The sequence below is a fragment of the Archocentrus centrarchus genome, chromosome 3 (genome assembly GCF_007364275.1).
Source record: "Archocentrus centrarchus isolate MPI-CPG fArcCen1 chromosome 3, fArcCen1, whole genome shotgun sequence".
NCBI lineage: Eukaryota > Metazoa > Chordata > Actinopteri > Cichliformes > Cichlidae > Archocentrus > Archocentrus centrarchus.
In genome coordinates this window covers 26,743,102-26,761,260 of record NC_044348.1, presented here as the reverse complement: position 1 = coordinate 26,761,260, position 18,159 = coordinate 26,743,102, and the positions used below count along the sequence as shown (strand labels likewise).

The window sequence follows — 18,159 nt, the reverse complement described above, 5'->3', positions numbered from 1 at the left end:
GTTACTATGTCTAAATGCCTTTGTAGATGATAATGCTGACTGTGGAAAAGCTCATGTATGATGTTTCTTCTGTGCTGCTGCAGGCCAGCTGCACAGAAGAAACATCACTAGCACTAGGGCCATGCAGGACCTCTCCTTTAAAAAAAAAGAAAAAAGAAAAAGTTTGAGATTTTTTCACAACCCCTTGTAAGCAATCAGGCAAATAGAAGCTTGCAGTCGTGCAGTGCACAGGCATTTCTTTTTTTGAAGGGAGAGAGCAATGCTCAGTCTACTGACAGGCGAGCCAGAAGACACACGAGCAGTCAGGACATATTCTCATAGCACTAGCAGAGGGTAACACCAGCAGTGGGTCGTCTGAACCCCATTTTCACTCTCCTGGGTGTCACTGCTCCTGAATGCACATTCAACCTCCTCTACTGCTGGCAGTGAGGAACCACAGATGCACACAACCACGGGCTTTTCAACTCTGCATCTTTCTCAACACTTACACCAAAGCTCTACCCACGGGAAGAGGACACACATGCTTCATTGACAGAACTGCAGGTGGTTTAGGTTTGATTTGCTGGTGGACTTGGAAGTTTTTTTTTGTTGTTTTTTTTTCTTTGCGGTGAGCTGTGGTGTCTTTGGAGCCAGTATGTTCCCTATTATTGTGGCATGTTTGGCATTCATCCTGCTGAGTTCAGGACAGGCTCAGGTTGCCACACAGACTCAGGGTGAAGGGCAGGACAGCTCTTCCACCCCTTGGAGGCAGGTGATTCAGTGGGAGAACAATGGCCAGGTTTTTAGCCTGCTGAACAGTGGAGCTGAATACATTCCTGCTGGTGCAGGGACCCAGGACAGAGGTCCAAGGGTGGTTGTGGCAGATTCTCATCCACGCTCTTCACGCAGACCTCAAGGAGGCAACGTCCGCAGGCAGGCTCCATCAAGAGGATCCTCTGAAACTGTCCGTGGACAGGCAAGGCATCCTTTTGGCTTTGGGCAAGTGCCTGATAACTGGAGACAAACCACAGGTAGCACAGGAAGTAGCCAATTCCAGGGATCCTCCAGTAGTCGATTCAGACCATCCACAGGCTCTTCCTCAGTATCATCATCGTCTTCCTTTTCTTCATCTTCATATAATATACCAACCTATCTGCAGTACCCATTGCCTCAACAGCCTCCCTTCCAACCAGCGCCTTATGACCCTAGTTTTGGGGATGCATCAGTCAGGAGCTACGAGCCACCATTTCAGCCCGTTATTGGTGGAGGGTATGGTGGAACAGGATATGGTGCTGGACGAGGGTATACTGGAAGTAGATATGGAGTTGGTTTGAGCCCAGTTCTCCCAGGCTCTCCTTCTGACTTTACTGATGATGGCTATCGTTACTACCAGTCCTATGGCTATGTGTCCAATCCTGTAGCTCCTGCACGTGCTCCCCAGCCACCGTTTACTGATGGTCTGGACCGCAGATACACTCACAGTCTCTACAACGAGGAATCTGCTCCTGCCGTCCCTGTTCCTGATGCCAACCAAGCCCCTCCTGTAATAGTAGACAGATCAGGCCAACCACCAGTCAGGAGTCCTCAGTATGAACAGTTTCCTCCATTTGGAAGACCCCAGCCTCCTTTCTTACAGTCCATTCCTTCAGGCAGAAATTCTCTAAATTCCGCCAATGAGAACCCGAGTACAAATGTCGTTAGTGTGTACCGGCCAAATCAGAGAGGTAAAGTAAGGTTTATTTTGGTGTTTGTAAACTAGCACAGTGTATCTTTTATTAACCACTTTAGTCAGGGCATTTAGCTACATCGTAATAATGATAAAAGAGGCTGTGACACAAAAGTGTCATTAGATGCGTTTGGTTTTCAAGGACATCTTGAAGCACTTATTATATTTGACATTTTCAGTTCAAACAGGGCACATGTTCAGTTCTAGGCATTCACCCAAGGTATTTCAGTCTGTGAGGCAAAAACTGAAAAGCTGGCCATCTGATCTCTCTTGTTGCTGTAGATATGAATGTAAAATATGCAAGACCAAGGGAAACAGAAAGGCCACCACCCTTTCAAGTGCACAATAATCTTTTTACAGTCATTTTCTTCCATGTTTGTCAGAAATCTGAAGCAATCAGAATGAAACAGCTGTTTAAAATTCAGCCTCTCTTTCAGTTTACAAACAAAGAAATGTCGACACAAGGTTCATCTTTTCCCACTTGTATGGTTATTGAAACCAGGTGCTGAGCAAAGCCTGCCAATGTACAGAGAGCAGACACAAGAAACCCTGTGTTTTTGTGTGGGGGTGTTCTGTGCTTCTACAAAGTAGACTGGTTCATGAGGCTTGTGGAGTTTAGTAATGATGGTGGTGACCTCATAGGAGGGGGCTGGTGACGGGGTGTTGGTGGCTACCTCCTGGGTTTGATGGCAGTTGAAGGGAAACAAGGGAGGGCAATACAGCACTTCACCACTCCCTTAGGGGAAGGGAGAGTGTGGAAAGTCCCTGTAACACATGGGGTCCATTGCTTCAGCTACAGGAAATCAAATAAATATTTAGTAAGGTTCCTTGGGGGAAGAATGAGGAGGGTCAAAGCATGCAGCAAGCTGTCTTTGGATTCTTTATTTGCCATAGGGTATGACTTCTTTGAAATTATTAGCAATTGATAACATTTACTTTCATAACTTATTACAGTATTGTTCTGGGTAGGTAGAAGTTTATTTTCAGCTTAGCATTGATGTCAAAATGATTTAGATCAATGCAAACAACATGTGTGTCTATGTTCTGAGTGCCAGAGGCTGTGTCTGGTCTGAATAGGGAGGAGATGAAGGCTTCCAATGAGATTCTCAGACTGTTAATGCAGGTTTATCATTTTGTTTTACTCAATAATCTGCCATACTGCACAGCAGTCTCTCTAGTGTGCTGTGTGCCTTACAAGACTCATTCATTAAATACTCTAGAGCTGGGAGCCATTTCCACAGCACAAAAAGCCAACATGTGTGCAGATGCCTTAGTGCTCTCAGTAATCATTGTGATAAAGATTCAGTCACTGGGAGCTGTTGAAAAGCTGACATTTTTATTGCACTGCTTCACAGCAAGGCATTAAACTGGTACAATATCATAGTAACTACTGTGATCTACAGTAAAATTGTGTTAAAGGTGACGTAAGAAGAGAAGTGTACTTTTTAAATGCAGTGTTGTGTGGTATCAGACGCTCTGAAGTACAGAAGACGCCTTGAGTACAATCTAATGACCAGTATTCTCATTACAAATAATTTCCACTAAAATCAGTGCAAAAGTAAAATGCTGAGCACAAAGAGGGCTCAGACAGGTTCGGTGTAGGTGGCCAAGATGGAAAACTTTATCACTGGCAACACAGAAATGAATGTACAAATAGCCACAGTTGTTGTTTCTCAGTCAATAAATCTGATTTTAGTGCTCAACCACTAACTTACACCCAGAATCATATCCAGTCACTGGGTATAACATGTGGCCCTTAAATCATATGTGCAAAATTTAGAAAGCGTTTATCAAATTATGATTAACACTGAGTCTTTTTTGCAAACTAAAGGCAGTCAAACAAATTGTTAAACCAAGGCTGTATACTCTGTATTAGCAGTACGGGGACGAATATGATTTTCACTGTGTAGCCTTTGAGTGTCTTCTAGTTTGAAAGTCACTGCTTTACAGAGTTTCTGTGAATACTGTGTTATCTTCAGTGAAGCGAGATGGCAAAGAAATCTGTCCCTACTCTACCCTTTTTATCTCAGTATTCATATTCTCATATTCAGCAACAAAGCCTTTGACTGTCAAAGGTGCGAAAAATTGTACAATAACTTGTGCGGCACTGCAATTATTTCATTCATTAGACTAATCACTATCCTTGCATACAAACGAAAGATTTTAGCACGTCACTAAAATCAGTCTGTCACATACCCACTGACCACAAAAAGTAAAATGTTTAATAAACATGAAACTACATGATATAGATGCCTTAATGTTCATTGCATGGAGAAGTGGAAAGTACAAATTAACCAACAAAGAAAGCTTTGAGTTTATAGTTATTCGAATCTGTTTGCAGGAACAGCTTTAGCTTAACATGGGTGTATCTAGAAAGGGAGACCTCATGTCTTTTATTATCCTATATTTGATGGTATAAAAAGCTTGGCAAGATTCAGTTTCTTTTCTCCGTGCCCCACTTAGAGTGTAATGTGCGGCTTTGTCACATGCTGTTGAGAGCCGATCAGCTTTGGCGTCTCAATACACTTTATCCTCCTGAAAGAGACCCACTTTCACATTTCAAAAGATTAGGGGGCAGAGAACAAAGCCTTCCTGGGGTGAGGAGAAAACATTTGGAGTTGAGAGTGCTGTTGGAAAACCTCTATGTTTCACACTGGTTTACAGTGTTTACATGGCCTGGCCCAGGAAGCTTTCTCCCTGTCCTGTATGAGTTCTTCAAAGAGAGATGTCAGATGGGATGTTTACACAACCCCCACAAAGTGAAAGCCCTTATTTAAACTTGCAGGTTGGAAGGGAAGACTCACCTGGATGTTAAATGCCAGGAAAACACAAAATCCAAAACGTTGTACGAGCATGTCGTAACTAAACACATTATTGCGAGTCCAAAATCAAAAGATATGTTTTGTCAGCTCCTCTCATCTCCTTTGTCAAAGCATACTGCAACACGAATTAAAGGTTGGGCTTGATTTGGTGATTTCCAGGCTTGGAGGTCAGATGGTTTGACTTTCAGTTGTTTGAACAAGCTCACATTTAAGTGTGCCTGGCCTTTGCAAACCAAACAGAGAGAGGTGATAAGCCATGTCAGACACCGTTGCTGGCAAGTCAGGCCTGCTTTTTTTTTTCAACTTATTCTTCAGTTTTTCTAACAGATGTGGTCAGTGACCCACTTTAAAAACAGCAGTTGGTGTGAGATCACTGTTGTTTTGCCCTGGCACACACAGTGCATTCTCCCTCTCAATGTCTCTGTCTGGCTCTCTCCATGTATCGCTGTGTACCTTTCTGCATCTCTCAATCTCTGTCACTTGTTTTGAGAAGCTGAAGTAGTGAAAAATCTGGGCTGAATTGTAACAAGCCCTTCTGTAATACTCAGACATTTCCATATTTAGCCTGGTCCCCAGCAGATGTGACTTGTCTGTTTATTACATTAAAGATTAAGCAGAAGTGACGTGTTCATGTCAAGATTTGTGTTGTAGAAGATCGCATTACATTAGCAAAGTAGGCGAGCAAGTTATTGGTATAACCCCCCTTAATAACATGATATATTTAATAAGAGTGACACTATAAGTACATGTATTTGAGGCGTGGCTGTATGTTTCTTTTTTTGTTTTAGGAATTTTGTAGACAAGCGATTCAAATATAACCCTTGTGATCTTTCACCCCTAATTCACCTCTGTGTGAGGGGCCCCTCGCAGCAAAAGTGTCTCATTAGAAAGCCATGATAATAATCTGGAATGCACAGTAATTAGTGGCCACTGGGTCTATAGTTTGACCCAGTCTTGAACTGTGGGCCAGTTGCTGAACTGTTGCCCATCATATCTTCCATCAGCACCCCTGTATTTATCTTGCTCATAAAAAATGTTGAAAATGAGGTGGACATGCCACCTGGGCAGTGCTGAAATTTGGATTTTTTTTTTTTTGGTTAGATATGGAATCCTAATATTAGTGTTATTAATACATTTGTCAGCTTAAACTACAGCAATTCATTACTAGAGCATTCAAATTATATACATAAAAACAATATTTTTTGATTTCAAATTTTGGAGCCTTCTTCTAGCAGCATTGTGTAATATTAGATACGTGGATGAATGACAGTATATCATTTCAGGTTTGCCTGACTTGGTCCCTGATCCCAACTATGTCCAGGCTTCCACATATATTCAGAGAGCCCACATGTACTCTCTTCGTTGTGCTGCTGAGGAAAAATGTCTGTCAAGGTAAAGCCAATTCAGAATGTCCTTTGCTTGCTTATTCATACATTATTGAATCACAAATGTTTTTTGGCTCTTTGGATATTGTTTTCATATTTCTCCTTGAGACAAATTCTTATTTTGAACTTTTTAGCAATAACTTAAGGGCAGCATTGAGGCTGATTTCCAAAACCAATAAATGGAAACACCAAATTGTGCAGCGCTTTTCGTAGTAAAAATGTAAAGTTTTATGAAAGACTAACATGAGCTGCTTCACCTTTGGGCAGCATTAACCGGCGAGTGAACCATCCACTATTTGAACTTGGCCTTCAGGATTATATCCATTCTGTGCAATAAAATCTGAAATAAATAATGAAAAAAAGTTGACTAACAGCACAACTTATGTGAGCTAAATCCTGGTCCCCTTAAAGGCCTGGATAGAGGCTGTCCTTACTTTCATTTCTCTGTGTTGGTGAAAAGCATCCCTTGAGCCCCAGGCCTGGTCCCTTTGACTGCCTCAGCACTAAGGACACCATTGAAATGATGGAAGTGTGTTGTCCCTGTGGCTGCTCTATTTGCTCTCTTCCCATCACAAGCACACCCATCCCTCAAAGCCCTTTCATATCCTGCTTGAGTCTGCAGCAATCACCCACAGATGGGCTGTTGTAATTTGCCATACACTCCAATGTCAACAACAGTCACAAGATGAATGGCTTAGATCTTCAGTGGTATTGTGAACTCGAGGTTGTGCCTCCTTTTTCACACAAAAAAAGTGAATTGTGTATACGCTGCTTTTTCCCCCTCTCCCCGTGTTGAAATAGTGTGTTTGGAGAGATGGTTTTAATCTGTAGAATGAATTATTTAGTAACTATGGTCCTGTCTCGAAGCCTTTCAGATCGGCTATTTTTCCTTGTCTTTGTTATGAGAAACACACATGCCGACATTCTTTTTTGCAGCCTCTCAGGCACTTTACCTCATCATTTTTTTTGTCTTCATGTATATGTCCATGATTCAGCTCTGCCTATAGCTCTGAGACCATTGACTATGATGTGAGGGTCCTGCTGCGATTCCCACAGCGAGTGAAGAACAAGGGCACTGCCGACTTCATGCCAAACAGGCCACGTCATACCTGGGAGTGGCACAGCTGTCATCAGTAAGTGCTTAAAATTATATAATTTTACATAGCAAATTTCAGCCAATCAGCTAAATGAATGCATTTATTTTAAACCAATATCTGTCCATTTTTTCTTTATAAAATATCCTCATTGATGTCTTCAATTGTGTAACAGCCCTGTACTTTTATACTAAGATTGGCAGTTTTAATTATTTCAACTTCAGTTTTGAGAAAGCTTTTTTTTTATGCATTCCAGACAGATAAATACTGATAATAATAATAATAATAAGTCCTTATGAGCCATAGTTATTGAAAATTCAGAGACAAGAAGCGCATTTCAGATATCAAATATGAATGAATTCGCCAAGGCAAGAATATACATCGTACTCAGGCAAGCTATGGTTTTGTTTTTAGCATTGGAATATTAAAAACAGTACGTAATAACTGTATGAACTGCAGTGAAAAATATTTTATTGGCAAACAGGCCACATGAATGGGCACTGGACTGTATATCTAACTGAGACACCTAAAAGGCCCTGCTCTTCAGTCCATGACTCCGAAGTGAGGTCAGGTGTCTTGGGTGACAACAAGTCTGCCCAATCATGGAGGTCAAGGTTCTGGTTACTTTTCCCATGAAAACCCTGTGTTATAGCCTAAATGATCACCTTGCAAGAAAGGACAGGGCTCGAGCTGGTTGACTGAAAATGTTTCACTTATTTCAGTTATCTGGCTACAGAGGAGATGTTACTAAACCATGGAGTACAGAGCTGAGTCACATTACACAAAAAATAATGGATTATAGCTATGTGGGTTTGACCAATTTAACAAACACTCCTCTCACTGTTTTTCTCAGTGCACAGACTTTATATAATAATAACAATAAACTGTATTTATATACCAGCTTTCACAAAAAAGTTACAAAGTGTTGACAAGATGAAACTGATAGAAAGAGATAGACAGATGTGATGAAACAGACTGTAATAAAAAAAATGTAAAACCTCATAAAAGTTTAAAAGTTATGCCACATGTCTTTAAGAGAGAGATTTAAAAAAAATTTTAGGGACCTTATTTTAAATTAAAATTTTAAAATCTCTTTTAAAGTTATCCAGTAACTAAGAAGCTAAAACAGAAGTGATGTCTGGCTTGCTGCTGCATTCTGGAGAAGCTAGACTTTATGTAGTATATATGTAAATGGTTTATTCTCAGATGGAATACATGTAACTGGGGGGAATAATGATGGGGTAATTTAAGAGATATTGTTTTAGCCTTTTAGCCACTAGTGCCCACTGACGCAAAATCAAGGCTCTCCTTACTTTTCTCATCTTAGAGGAATGTTGACTGGCCGTTCGGAGATTGGCAGCATTGTTGCTGCCTGACATCAGTCTACATTTACACAGTGGTTCCCAGGAGGCAGAAAGCCAAGGCAATCATTCCACTGACTGTGTGATCAGAATGACAAATCAATCAATTTTTCCTGTCAATCTATGACACCAGATCACATTGCTGCTAAAGTATGATGGCACAGATATGGGTTACTGGGACAGAATGTTTGGTTGCAAATAATTCTCTTTAGGCAAAGAAAATCTCTGGCCCAGATTCTCACAATAAACTTTCCTGCCCTACATTTTTGTCAATTTAAGTGGCAGTTGACAGTTTTTCATTTTATTCACTCCTATCTTATGCACTTGGCTATCAAAAGAAGGGATGGGAACAGCTTTCCCCGGGTATCATGGGTTGCAAAAATATTGAAATTCTGTATTACTTTAACACAAATGAGGACAAAGAATTCCATGTAGATCATAATTTTTTATGCCAGTGGTGGAAGAATCAGAAGGTCAAATGGTTTGACTCATTTTTCATAAGCTACTAATAGAATTCTTTAACCTGTGCTCTATTTATCTTGCTCTCATATGTTACAACTGTATTAAACTCTATGACCTTTGTGGTCAAAGATCACAGCCAGTATTTGTGCAGGTGCTTTGATGTATGTCTTCGTATCCTGGTCCTCCACATTTTGGAAGCCAAATGTGAGGCCACTGCTAAATAGTTCTCAAAGAACCTACTGTAGTTCCTGTGTTTTATAACTTTCAGTCTGAAACCTCAAAGTCTTGTTTGTTGGAAGACAAGTGGAAAATGAGTCACAACTACAGTAAGAAGAAGGATTGGAATGCTTTGTGCATTACGAATACAAGCCATTCTTGTTAAATCCCCTATACGTCCTTCCAACACTACATTCCCTATAGTTGACATAGTCAATAAGGGGGATCCAAAAATCAAAGGAGGCACGGGACCCTTCCAGGCATCTCGTCATCCAGCTTTGCTTCCTGCACCCTTTCTTTCTATTTCATGAACACATACAGACATTTACTGAAGATAATCATCTCAAGACTGCCACTGAAATGAATGCCAGTTTCCAGGAACACAAATAAATACTGTGTTTCAGCATTCCAGGCCCTCAAGTTCTCTCCTTTTTTTATACACAAGTGTGAATATATGCACTCACACAAACTGTATGAGTATACCCCCCCCCCCCCCCCCCACACACACACACACAAAGAAAGGATGTAAACAGCCACAATCATAAATATTTATATGTCAACAGAGACAAGATAGCAATTTATGCCCCCGAGTTACAATAAAGATATTGTTTAGCCTTAGATAACAACAGATAGGTTTCTACCTGAAATCATATCCTAATTGGTGGCCTCTTCCATGGAACAAATGAGTCCTTGAATGGTCACTTGCTCCATCAGTGGAAAGTACCCACTTTTCCTTCCAAGTCATCCTTCAATCTTTAATGACTGTTCCAGTAAAAGCTGTTGCTGTGTTGAAACACAGGCTATGAAGTAAGGCAAAAGGGCAATATTTATATAGTCTGAGTGTGTCTGACTGCAAGGGATCCAGTACTTACCTCATCCACTTCAGCTACAGTCTCTACCACGATTGTACGCAGCAATCAAGAAATTGAGCAAGGATATAAAAGAAATCATTGCAGTTACTAATTTAATCCTGTAATAATGTATAATGTATTCATTGTGCTTTTAAATTGCCATTGGCCTTTTTTGTTGCAGTATCAATAACCAGCTATTGGTCTGTAAGCAGAGTTTTCCCCAATACTGCTAAGACTGCATCTGTTAATTAACTGTTTTATAACTGTAGCTATGTAGACTATAAATCTTGCTGCTATCATGCTTCATCTGTATAACATATAAAAAATGACATCATGTAAGGAAACACATCACCTATGCTTTGTGTAAAGCAATATTCCTCAATCTCTTCTCTGAGTAGGAGAATGTTGGTGTGTTGGAACAAGTTATTTTGCCAACAAGTAAACTTCCTACATGTAAACTTCCTAAGCATGTCTCAGCTGTACCCATGGGATTCACAACCAGAACTAAAGCTTTAGAATATCCCAAATTTTTTTCTCTGGCATTTATTTTCATGGAAAACAGAACCACGGATACACAGGTAAATGAAATACATTACATTTGTGAATGTGGGAAAATAAAGAAAAACAAATAAAAAAAGAGCATGAAATGAATGCATATTTCTAAAACTATTTCATGTTGTATGCTTTAGTAACTCAGTTCTTGCTACTGCTGTTCAAAAGTCCATCAAAACAATGAAAAAAATAGCACTTTTCTCATCAGCATCAAATTATATTGTCACCTCTCTCCATGCAAATACACACATGCCTGCTTGCACCATAATTATGTGGACAGCATGCTTGTAAAAGTGAATAGCAACCTGGGTCACTCTGACATTTGGGAGATGATCAAGCCATATAGCAGTTAATATTGCAGATGATTTCAAATGGACCGGCTCGTTGACAGGCGCTCACTAAGAGCCACTCGGTTGATATTCTGGTTCAGTTGAGATGATCAGTGGTCATGTGCATCCAAGCTTTCCTAAGCTGCTAAAGCTGTGCAAACACCCAAACACAGAAGCACAGCAATGTATTCGTACTGTGACATACACACACATTTACAGATGCACATACTGATACATGCTCAAAAATAACCATGCTCAAACACACAAACACACACATGAATGCCTAAACACCAACACACACACACACACACACACACACACACACACACACACACACACCTCTGATCTTGCCGATTGGTGCAAACTAATTAGTAACATTCATACACCATTAGGGTGTTAATACCTTGCTTCAGCAATGCTTTATTGTTGTCATTAATTAGTATCATTACTGATTCATGATTTATGATGTGTTCAGTCAAGGTGCAACATCACTTACAAAATGTTAACAGCTGAGGTCACCGGGTTGAATCTACAGTACATCAATTCAGTGTTTGTCTTAGAAGTTTAAATTTGGATAATTTAAAATTGCACAAAAAAACCAGGGTAATTACAATTGCAGCAGAACAGCCTTCATAAACTAACTGAAATTTACAACTTCCTTTTTCGGTCCAAAGACATGTCAGGTTAACTGGTGATTCTGAACTGGCCTTTGATGTGAATAGACAAAATCCTTAAGTATGTGGTTAAATGTAGCTTGTAGTCTAAATCACACTGAGTGCCATCATTTCTGCTTTACTTGAGCATGGGGAAACCCCGCATAACAGCTAATATTAGCACTGGTTTCAACTTTTTGATGCCCACTTTTAATTGTGTGTTTGCTCATTCTGACAGACATTACCATAGTATGGATGAGTTCAGCCATTATGATTTACTTGAGGTCAGTACTGGCCGTAAAGTTGCAGAGGGACACAAGGCTAGCTTCTGCCTGGAGGACACCACCTGTGACTTTGGTCACCTGAAGCGTTACGCCTGCACTGCTCACACTCAGGTAATCTTTGTTTGGTGGTTCACATACTTTATCAGGAACTATAGCAATATCCATTAACTGTAGTTATCCATCCATCCATCCATTTTCTTCTGCTTATCCAATTCAGGGTTGTGATTGTGGGGGGGAGAGGGGGAGGCTATCTCAGCTGCCACAGAGCGAGGGGCAGGGTACACATATACACAACATGTTATTCTCTATATATGTTTCTTAGATAAGTTGATCTTATTTTCTTTTTGACCACTGCAGCTGTTCGTGACTCAGATCAGTATTCCTTGCAAACCTCTCTTCTTGCCTTTGTTTCTTCAGGGTCTGAGCCCAGGCTGCTATGATACTTACAATGCTGATATTGACTGCCAGTGGATAGATATTACTGATATCCAACCAGGAAACTATATACTAAAGGTAAGAGTCAAGTGAGATTCAGGTGTGCATGGATATGGCAAGTTTGTGAGCAGCACAGGGTCACATTTCATGGAGTGAGAAAGGGTCAAGGCCACCAAAACAAATTGATCCAGATCATGAAGTTTTTAGGTTTCTTGTTATCTGGAGTTTTTCCGTTTGCAGCACCTCATGGCTCAGTGCCACTGGTTTCCCATCCATCATATTGTCTGCTGTTCATGCATATTTTATTTAATCAATATCGTTGCAATGTCCACACACAAAGATCTATACATTTAGTTCAGAGTTGTTAGTTCATAATTTTTTTTTTTTCCATCTGAGAGATACCAGTGCCGTTATTTGTAGCCAGTGTTTGCAAAGATTTGTGTTTATGGTGAGTAATAATCTTCCCTGTTTCTTTTATCTCCAGCTCCAGGTTAATCCCAAGTTCTTGGTGCTGGAGTCAGACTTTACCAACAATGTGGTTAGGTGTAACATTCACTACACAGGACGGTTTGTTACAACTAAAAACTGCAAGATAGCACAGTAAGTAAGACAAAATGTGTGGCATTAATTTACCAGGAGGTTAATTATTGCATCTGTAATGTTCTCCCCCCAAAATGCTTTTGCTTAATGGAAACTGAGATGAAAACTTTAAATCAGGGTTTGTGTCACTTTCCCACCATTGAGTTACACTGAATCATATGATAAGGTGGCGGCTAAATGCAGCTATCTGAAGAGCTGCACAGTGTTTTGAAGTACTTAGTGGACTTAATGAGTTCGTGGCTGAAATATTTGATGATTTAATGAATTATGCTCTCATTCTCCCATTAAGATTAAGAGCCTCTGAAACTTTGATATTTTCCCTCAAAGGGAGATGTAGGGGTGTTGAACTTGCTAATAGTGCTATTAGGAAGTGTATCATTGCACTCTGAATTACTATCATATCCTCTTGAAAAGACTTTATATAAAGAGGTTCGAGTGCTACAGCTAGTCTCCCTTTGTCTCATCAGTGCAGTGAAACAAACACTTAAAATATGTTTGCCAAAGCATATTTAGAGTTAATGGAAACTGGATGTAATAGTTGTGCCTTTTCAACTACTGGTGTCAAAAAAGATTTTCATGCTGCAGTCAGGTGCTAAAAACCCTGCTGCCATAGATAACTATGATGTCTTGTCCTTACCTGTGTTTTCTTTTTTCTTTTTTTTTTATCTCTTTCTTTAGCATCACTGTATCTTTGATCACACAAAAGAGATGTATAGATTTTGATTTTAATCTGAATAGATGATTTTTATAAATATATTTTGCAGCACTACACTAAGAAAGGGTTATTGTAATAAAAAAGTGCTCAATGGAATCATGTTTTATTAGCGGAATAGAACTAAATTTGTTTTCAGCAAGTGCTCAGAAAGTCTGTGCACCATTGAAGCAGCATAAAGAACCTAAGAAAGCTAAAGGTGCAGCCAGTAGCTGGTTCAGAGCAGAACAAATATTCAGACTGAAGATCCTAAAAGCTTGGATATTGTTACAAAAGGAATGTCTGTTGGACTCTTTATTAAACCACGGAATTATAGTTATTGTGACGACAAAAAAGAATATAAACCTTACTGAACAAGACAAGCTTTTAATTCCAGACTTTGTGGGGGCCCTCATCATGCTGGGGCTCTGGCACTTGTTTCTCCTCTTCATCTCACTTAAAAGCAATGCACCTAGTTTCATAGCCAAGCACCACATACAAGTATATTGAAGTTACAGGCTACATTTAAAAGACCACTTTATGACTAGCACAAGTCAATGTAGTATTTGGCCAGTACATGGAGGCTTATCCTTGAAGCTAATCAGGCTTTAGAATAACATTAGAAGTAGGTGAAATAAAGCCTCATTGTACCTGAACTACTCTGTCACAAGCCAAAGTGGATGAAATATGGACCACCAGTCTCTGTCTCAAAAGCCAGTCTTACAGAGTCATCCAGATTATATGTTTTTCTCCTTCAATCTATATAAATGGAATAATGAAAGACTCATGTGGAATTAGCTTCTTTAAACTAAACTGAAAATCAGCATTTTGTGAGTTTTACGTCTGAACATGACTCAAACTGTCTGCCAATTTCACTTCAGTTTGCAGATGCAAACAGCCCCCGGACAGCATCAGAAATAAGTCATTTAGATAAAGTTATTATGATAGCAGGCTTGAACCTTGCAATCTTAATTTGTTGCAGAGTTTATCCCTTAAAAATCTTTTTAAATGACATTTACTTTATTAAGCTTGCTGGATAGCTGACACATATCCCCTTTCATAAAACAGTTGCTCTAATTCAGTTCAATTCAATTCAATTTACAACAGCCGCTTCAAACCTCCTTTTCACTTCAAACCTATAGAACTTCTAGGCAAAACTTAAAGCCAGAGTACATTTACAGCTATCCCAACCCTGTAAAAACTCCATCCAATTATAATTAATCATACATGAAGGTCCAAAATATATATATATTAATCAGTATGACAAAGATAAAGCAAAACAGTCAGTAAATGAATACAGGGAAGTAATGACAGTGGTGACAGAGCATCACCAAATTCCTCTCCCTAGAAAGTCCACATACAGTGGCTTGCAAAAGTATTCATACCCCTTGAACTTTTACATATTTTGTCACATTACAACCACAAACATAAATATATTTCACTGGAATTTAATGGGCTGAATACTTTCGCACACCACACTTTTCAGTTTTTTATTTGTAAAAAATGTTTTGAATCATGTATAATTTTCTTTCCACTTCACAATTGTATACCACTTTGTGTTGGTCTTTCACATTAAATTCCAGTGAAATATGTTTATGTTTGTGGGTGTAATGTGACAAAATATAGAAAAGTTCAAGGGGTATGGATACTTTTGCAACCCACTGCCACACATTTTTTGTATAAAATAACAATAAAGATTTCAGTGAATTTTGGACAATATTTGGATTTTCCAGTAATTGACAGTATGATAAAATTTGTTTTGATATAACAAGATGTGCCTTTGGTATAATTTTGTAGTAAAGAATGCAAACCAAAGACAAAACTGGCATCCACATGCTAGAATGAGAAACTTTGTTTTGTCTACCGTACTCCTTAGAGTTTTCTATCTATCTATCTATCTATCTATCTATCTATCTATCTATCTATCTATCTATCTATCTATCTATCTATCTATCTATCTATCTATCTATCTATCTATCTATCTATCTATCTATCTCTCTATATATATATATATATATACATATATGCCAGTTTTTTGACATACTGGACAGTTATGGCTTTAGTGTTGGCCGTGAGCATCTTTTAAAAACATAAAGCAGAATCCAACCTTTTTGTTTGTTATTTTTGTTGTTTTTTTGTTTTTGTTTTTTTTTTTGCCACATTGCAGTGAAACGCTTCACTGAGTCTGGAGTTTGGGCTCTAACACAGGTGTTGCTTGTTATGTGTTTGTTTTACAGGTCTTGATCAGACACTGGAAGGCTGCCACATTAGAGTGACCCTGATCACTATTCCATTGAAATGTGAATGGAATCCTTTTGTTGTTGGTTCATTGTTGGTGTTTGTCTCTGCTTTTTGCACTGTTTTGGGATCTCAGGCAGACAAATAGCAAGGGTTCCACCAATGCTGAGATTCTGTTAAAGTAGTAGTACATGCATGCACTGCTGCATAATGCATATTGCATGTCACTATCCCAATAATGAACCAACAGTTCACTTCCCTGCAATCTGTTCTTTAATACTACCCACACATACATATCTCATATTGCTGCAGCACCCGTCTGGCTTGGTGACATGCTAGGACACATCATTGACTTTCAAAAGAGGTGTTTATATTTGTGTATATCCGCACAAACATCTATGCCCTGCCACCCCCGCAGAGTGGCTTTGTTTGAATTATAAAAAGCATGAAATTGTGCCCATGCTGAAATGAGTGTTCCAGACAAGTCAGGGTTCAGCTGGAATCCAACAAATAAAATTAGTGGACAAAGTCTTCCCAGGTGCATTCATCCATGCAGTGTGGGAGCAGACAGAGATGCCCAGTGACTCAGAAGAACTATAATGTGTTAGTTTTTTTTTCTTTCTCTCTCTTCACTGCCTCAGTGGATCAGGCTGGGATACTGTGATTCTCTGGGCGCATCCTGTTTAATGTTGTGTTAACAGCAAGAGGAAGACAGCAGGTCATATTTGCATTTGGCAACATCAAATTGGAAGTCAGCAAAAAGACAGACTGTCAGTACTGGATGCTGTATTCCTCCAAAACCTTAAATATTTGAGTTGTGTCCCCGTTTCTCCTTTCTTATTTCAGTTAAACAGTAACAGGAAGCTCAGCTGGCAGAAACAGGTGCTTTCCAATAAATAAGATTTAAAGTATTGTAAGCTGTATACTTACACTTTCTTGTGGTCTCTTCTCCAACCACCAGCACTGGTCAGATGGCACACAGGTCATCTATACCGTGTGAAGAATGTATATACAAATATTCCAGTGATGCATGTCTTTAATAATGGACATTGTTTTGTTATAACTGTATCCATTTTGACCTATTACTGTAATTGTGAAATTCAGTGAATATATTTTTTTTTCTTTCTCGATAATCTGAATTATTCAAATAGTATATGTTGTTGGAAAAAACACACTACTGCTATTCCTTAGTATTATAATGCAGAGTGCCAGAAAGCTGTCACTACCTACCTCTCCAACTCAGTGAGCTGTTGTTTTGAAATGATATCCCTGCAGTGGTTTTCCGTGGCTGCCTACCAATCTGTTGCAACACACAGGTAAAACCCTCAAATCGGTTGGCAATATCGGTGAACAAACAATCCACATTGTGACTGAAGGAAAAATTGTTTCGGTTCTTAGGATTTCAGCTCTGGATGATTCAATGATACATGTTGTGTGTTTATACGATCTGTTGCTTTTTATAGAACTGAAGCACGAGGATAAGTGGAAGATCTGTTTACAGTGCAGACAAACAAACTCGTATTATTTTTACACTGAAGTCAGTAATAGCTGGCATTTTTCCATCATGCCTTTAGCAAAACCATGCCTTTTAATACATTCAGCAGTGTGCTGATCAATTTCTCCATGCAATATTTACAACTGATCTACTATCAAAAAAAGCCAAAAAGAATTTTTTTTTTCTTGCTGATGCAGGTTTGATGATTGATTGTACTTGATTGTACCTAAAGAGAAAACTTTCCTTTTTTTCTTTTCTTTCTTTCTTTTTTTTTGGGGGGGGGGGGGGGGGGGGGGTTGCTACCATAGAAGTTGCCCCGTGTTTTGCCAGAGCAGCACTTTTATTGTGAAGCGGGAACAGTAGCAAATGTTCTGTTACCAGTAAGTTAATATAACAGAGAGAGACTGTAGAGGGAGTGAAGTGTGAGGATGTGCAGTGAGATAAAATTACAAACAATAATGCTGGATTACATGCGTGCATGGTTGCCTGTGCATGCATGTAATGATATAATTGGATTTAAGCATAGAATCACAGACCCTGCCACTAACAATGATAATACTTAGACAGAGATAAATACTTAATGTAAATGGATTAAATGGGTTTTGCACACAATATTTCAATCATAGATAGTGTCTAAACTTGGGTTTCACAATAAGAACATATTAAGGATTGTTACTTTACTATTTATAAATGTACTTGCTCTAGATTATACTTTTTTTTTGGTAGGCATCTGGTTTCTGTTATGTAAGTGTTGATCAAACAATGACAAAGCACCAAAATGCGTTTATTACTGTCAAATTTGGTTGTTTTTGTTTGTTTATTTCTTTGTTTGTTTTGTTTGTTTTGAACTTTTTAAATGCAGAATAGGCATAAGCTTTTTATATCCAATTTTTTTTTTGTTCTTTCTGTATAGGTCTTTCATATTGTACTGTAAATACTCAGTTCTTTAATTCAGTCTTTTGCAGGTTGTGATCATACTGTACACT

At 39.0% G+C, this 18,159-nt stretch overlaps 1 protein-coding gene across 1 annotated transcript; it reads left to right on the top strand.

Annotated features, from left to right (window-relative positions):
- Window positions 1-215: 215 nt before the first annotated feature.
- loxl1 (lysyl oxidase-like 1) lies at window positions 216-17,406 on the top strand. Its single transcript, XM_030726469.1, has 7 exons — window positions 216-1,703; window positions 5,811-5,919; window positions 6,908-7,045; window positions 11,669-11,825; window positions 12,132-12,227; window positions 12,634-12,749; window positions 15,678-17,406. Exons 1-7 carry the CDS (start codon window positions 635-637, stop codon window positions 15,682-15,684), a joined length of 1,692 nt encoding a protein of 563 aa, XP_030582329.1. The 5' UTR covers window positions 216-634; the 3' UTR covers window positions 15,685-17,406.
- The last annotated feature ends 753 nt before the right edge of the window (window positions 17,407-18,159 follow it).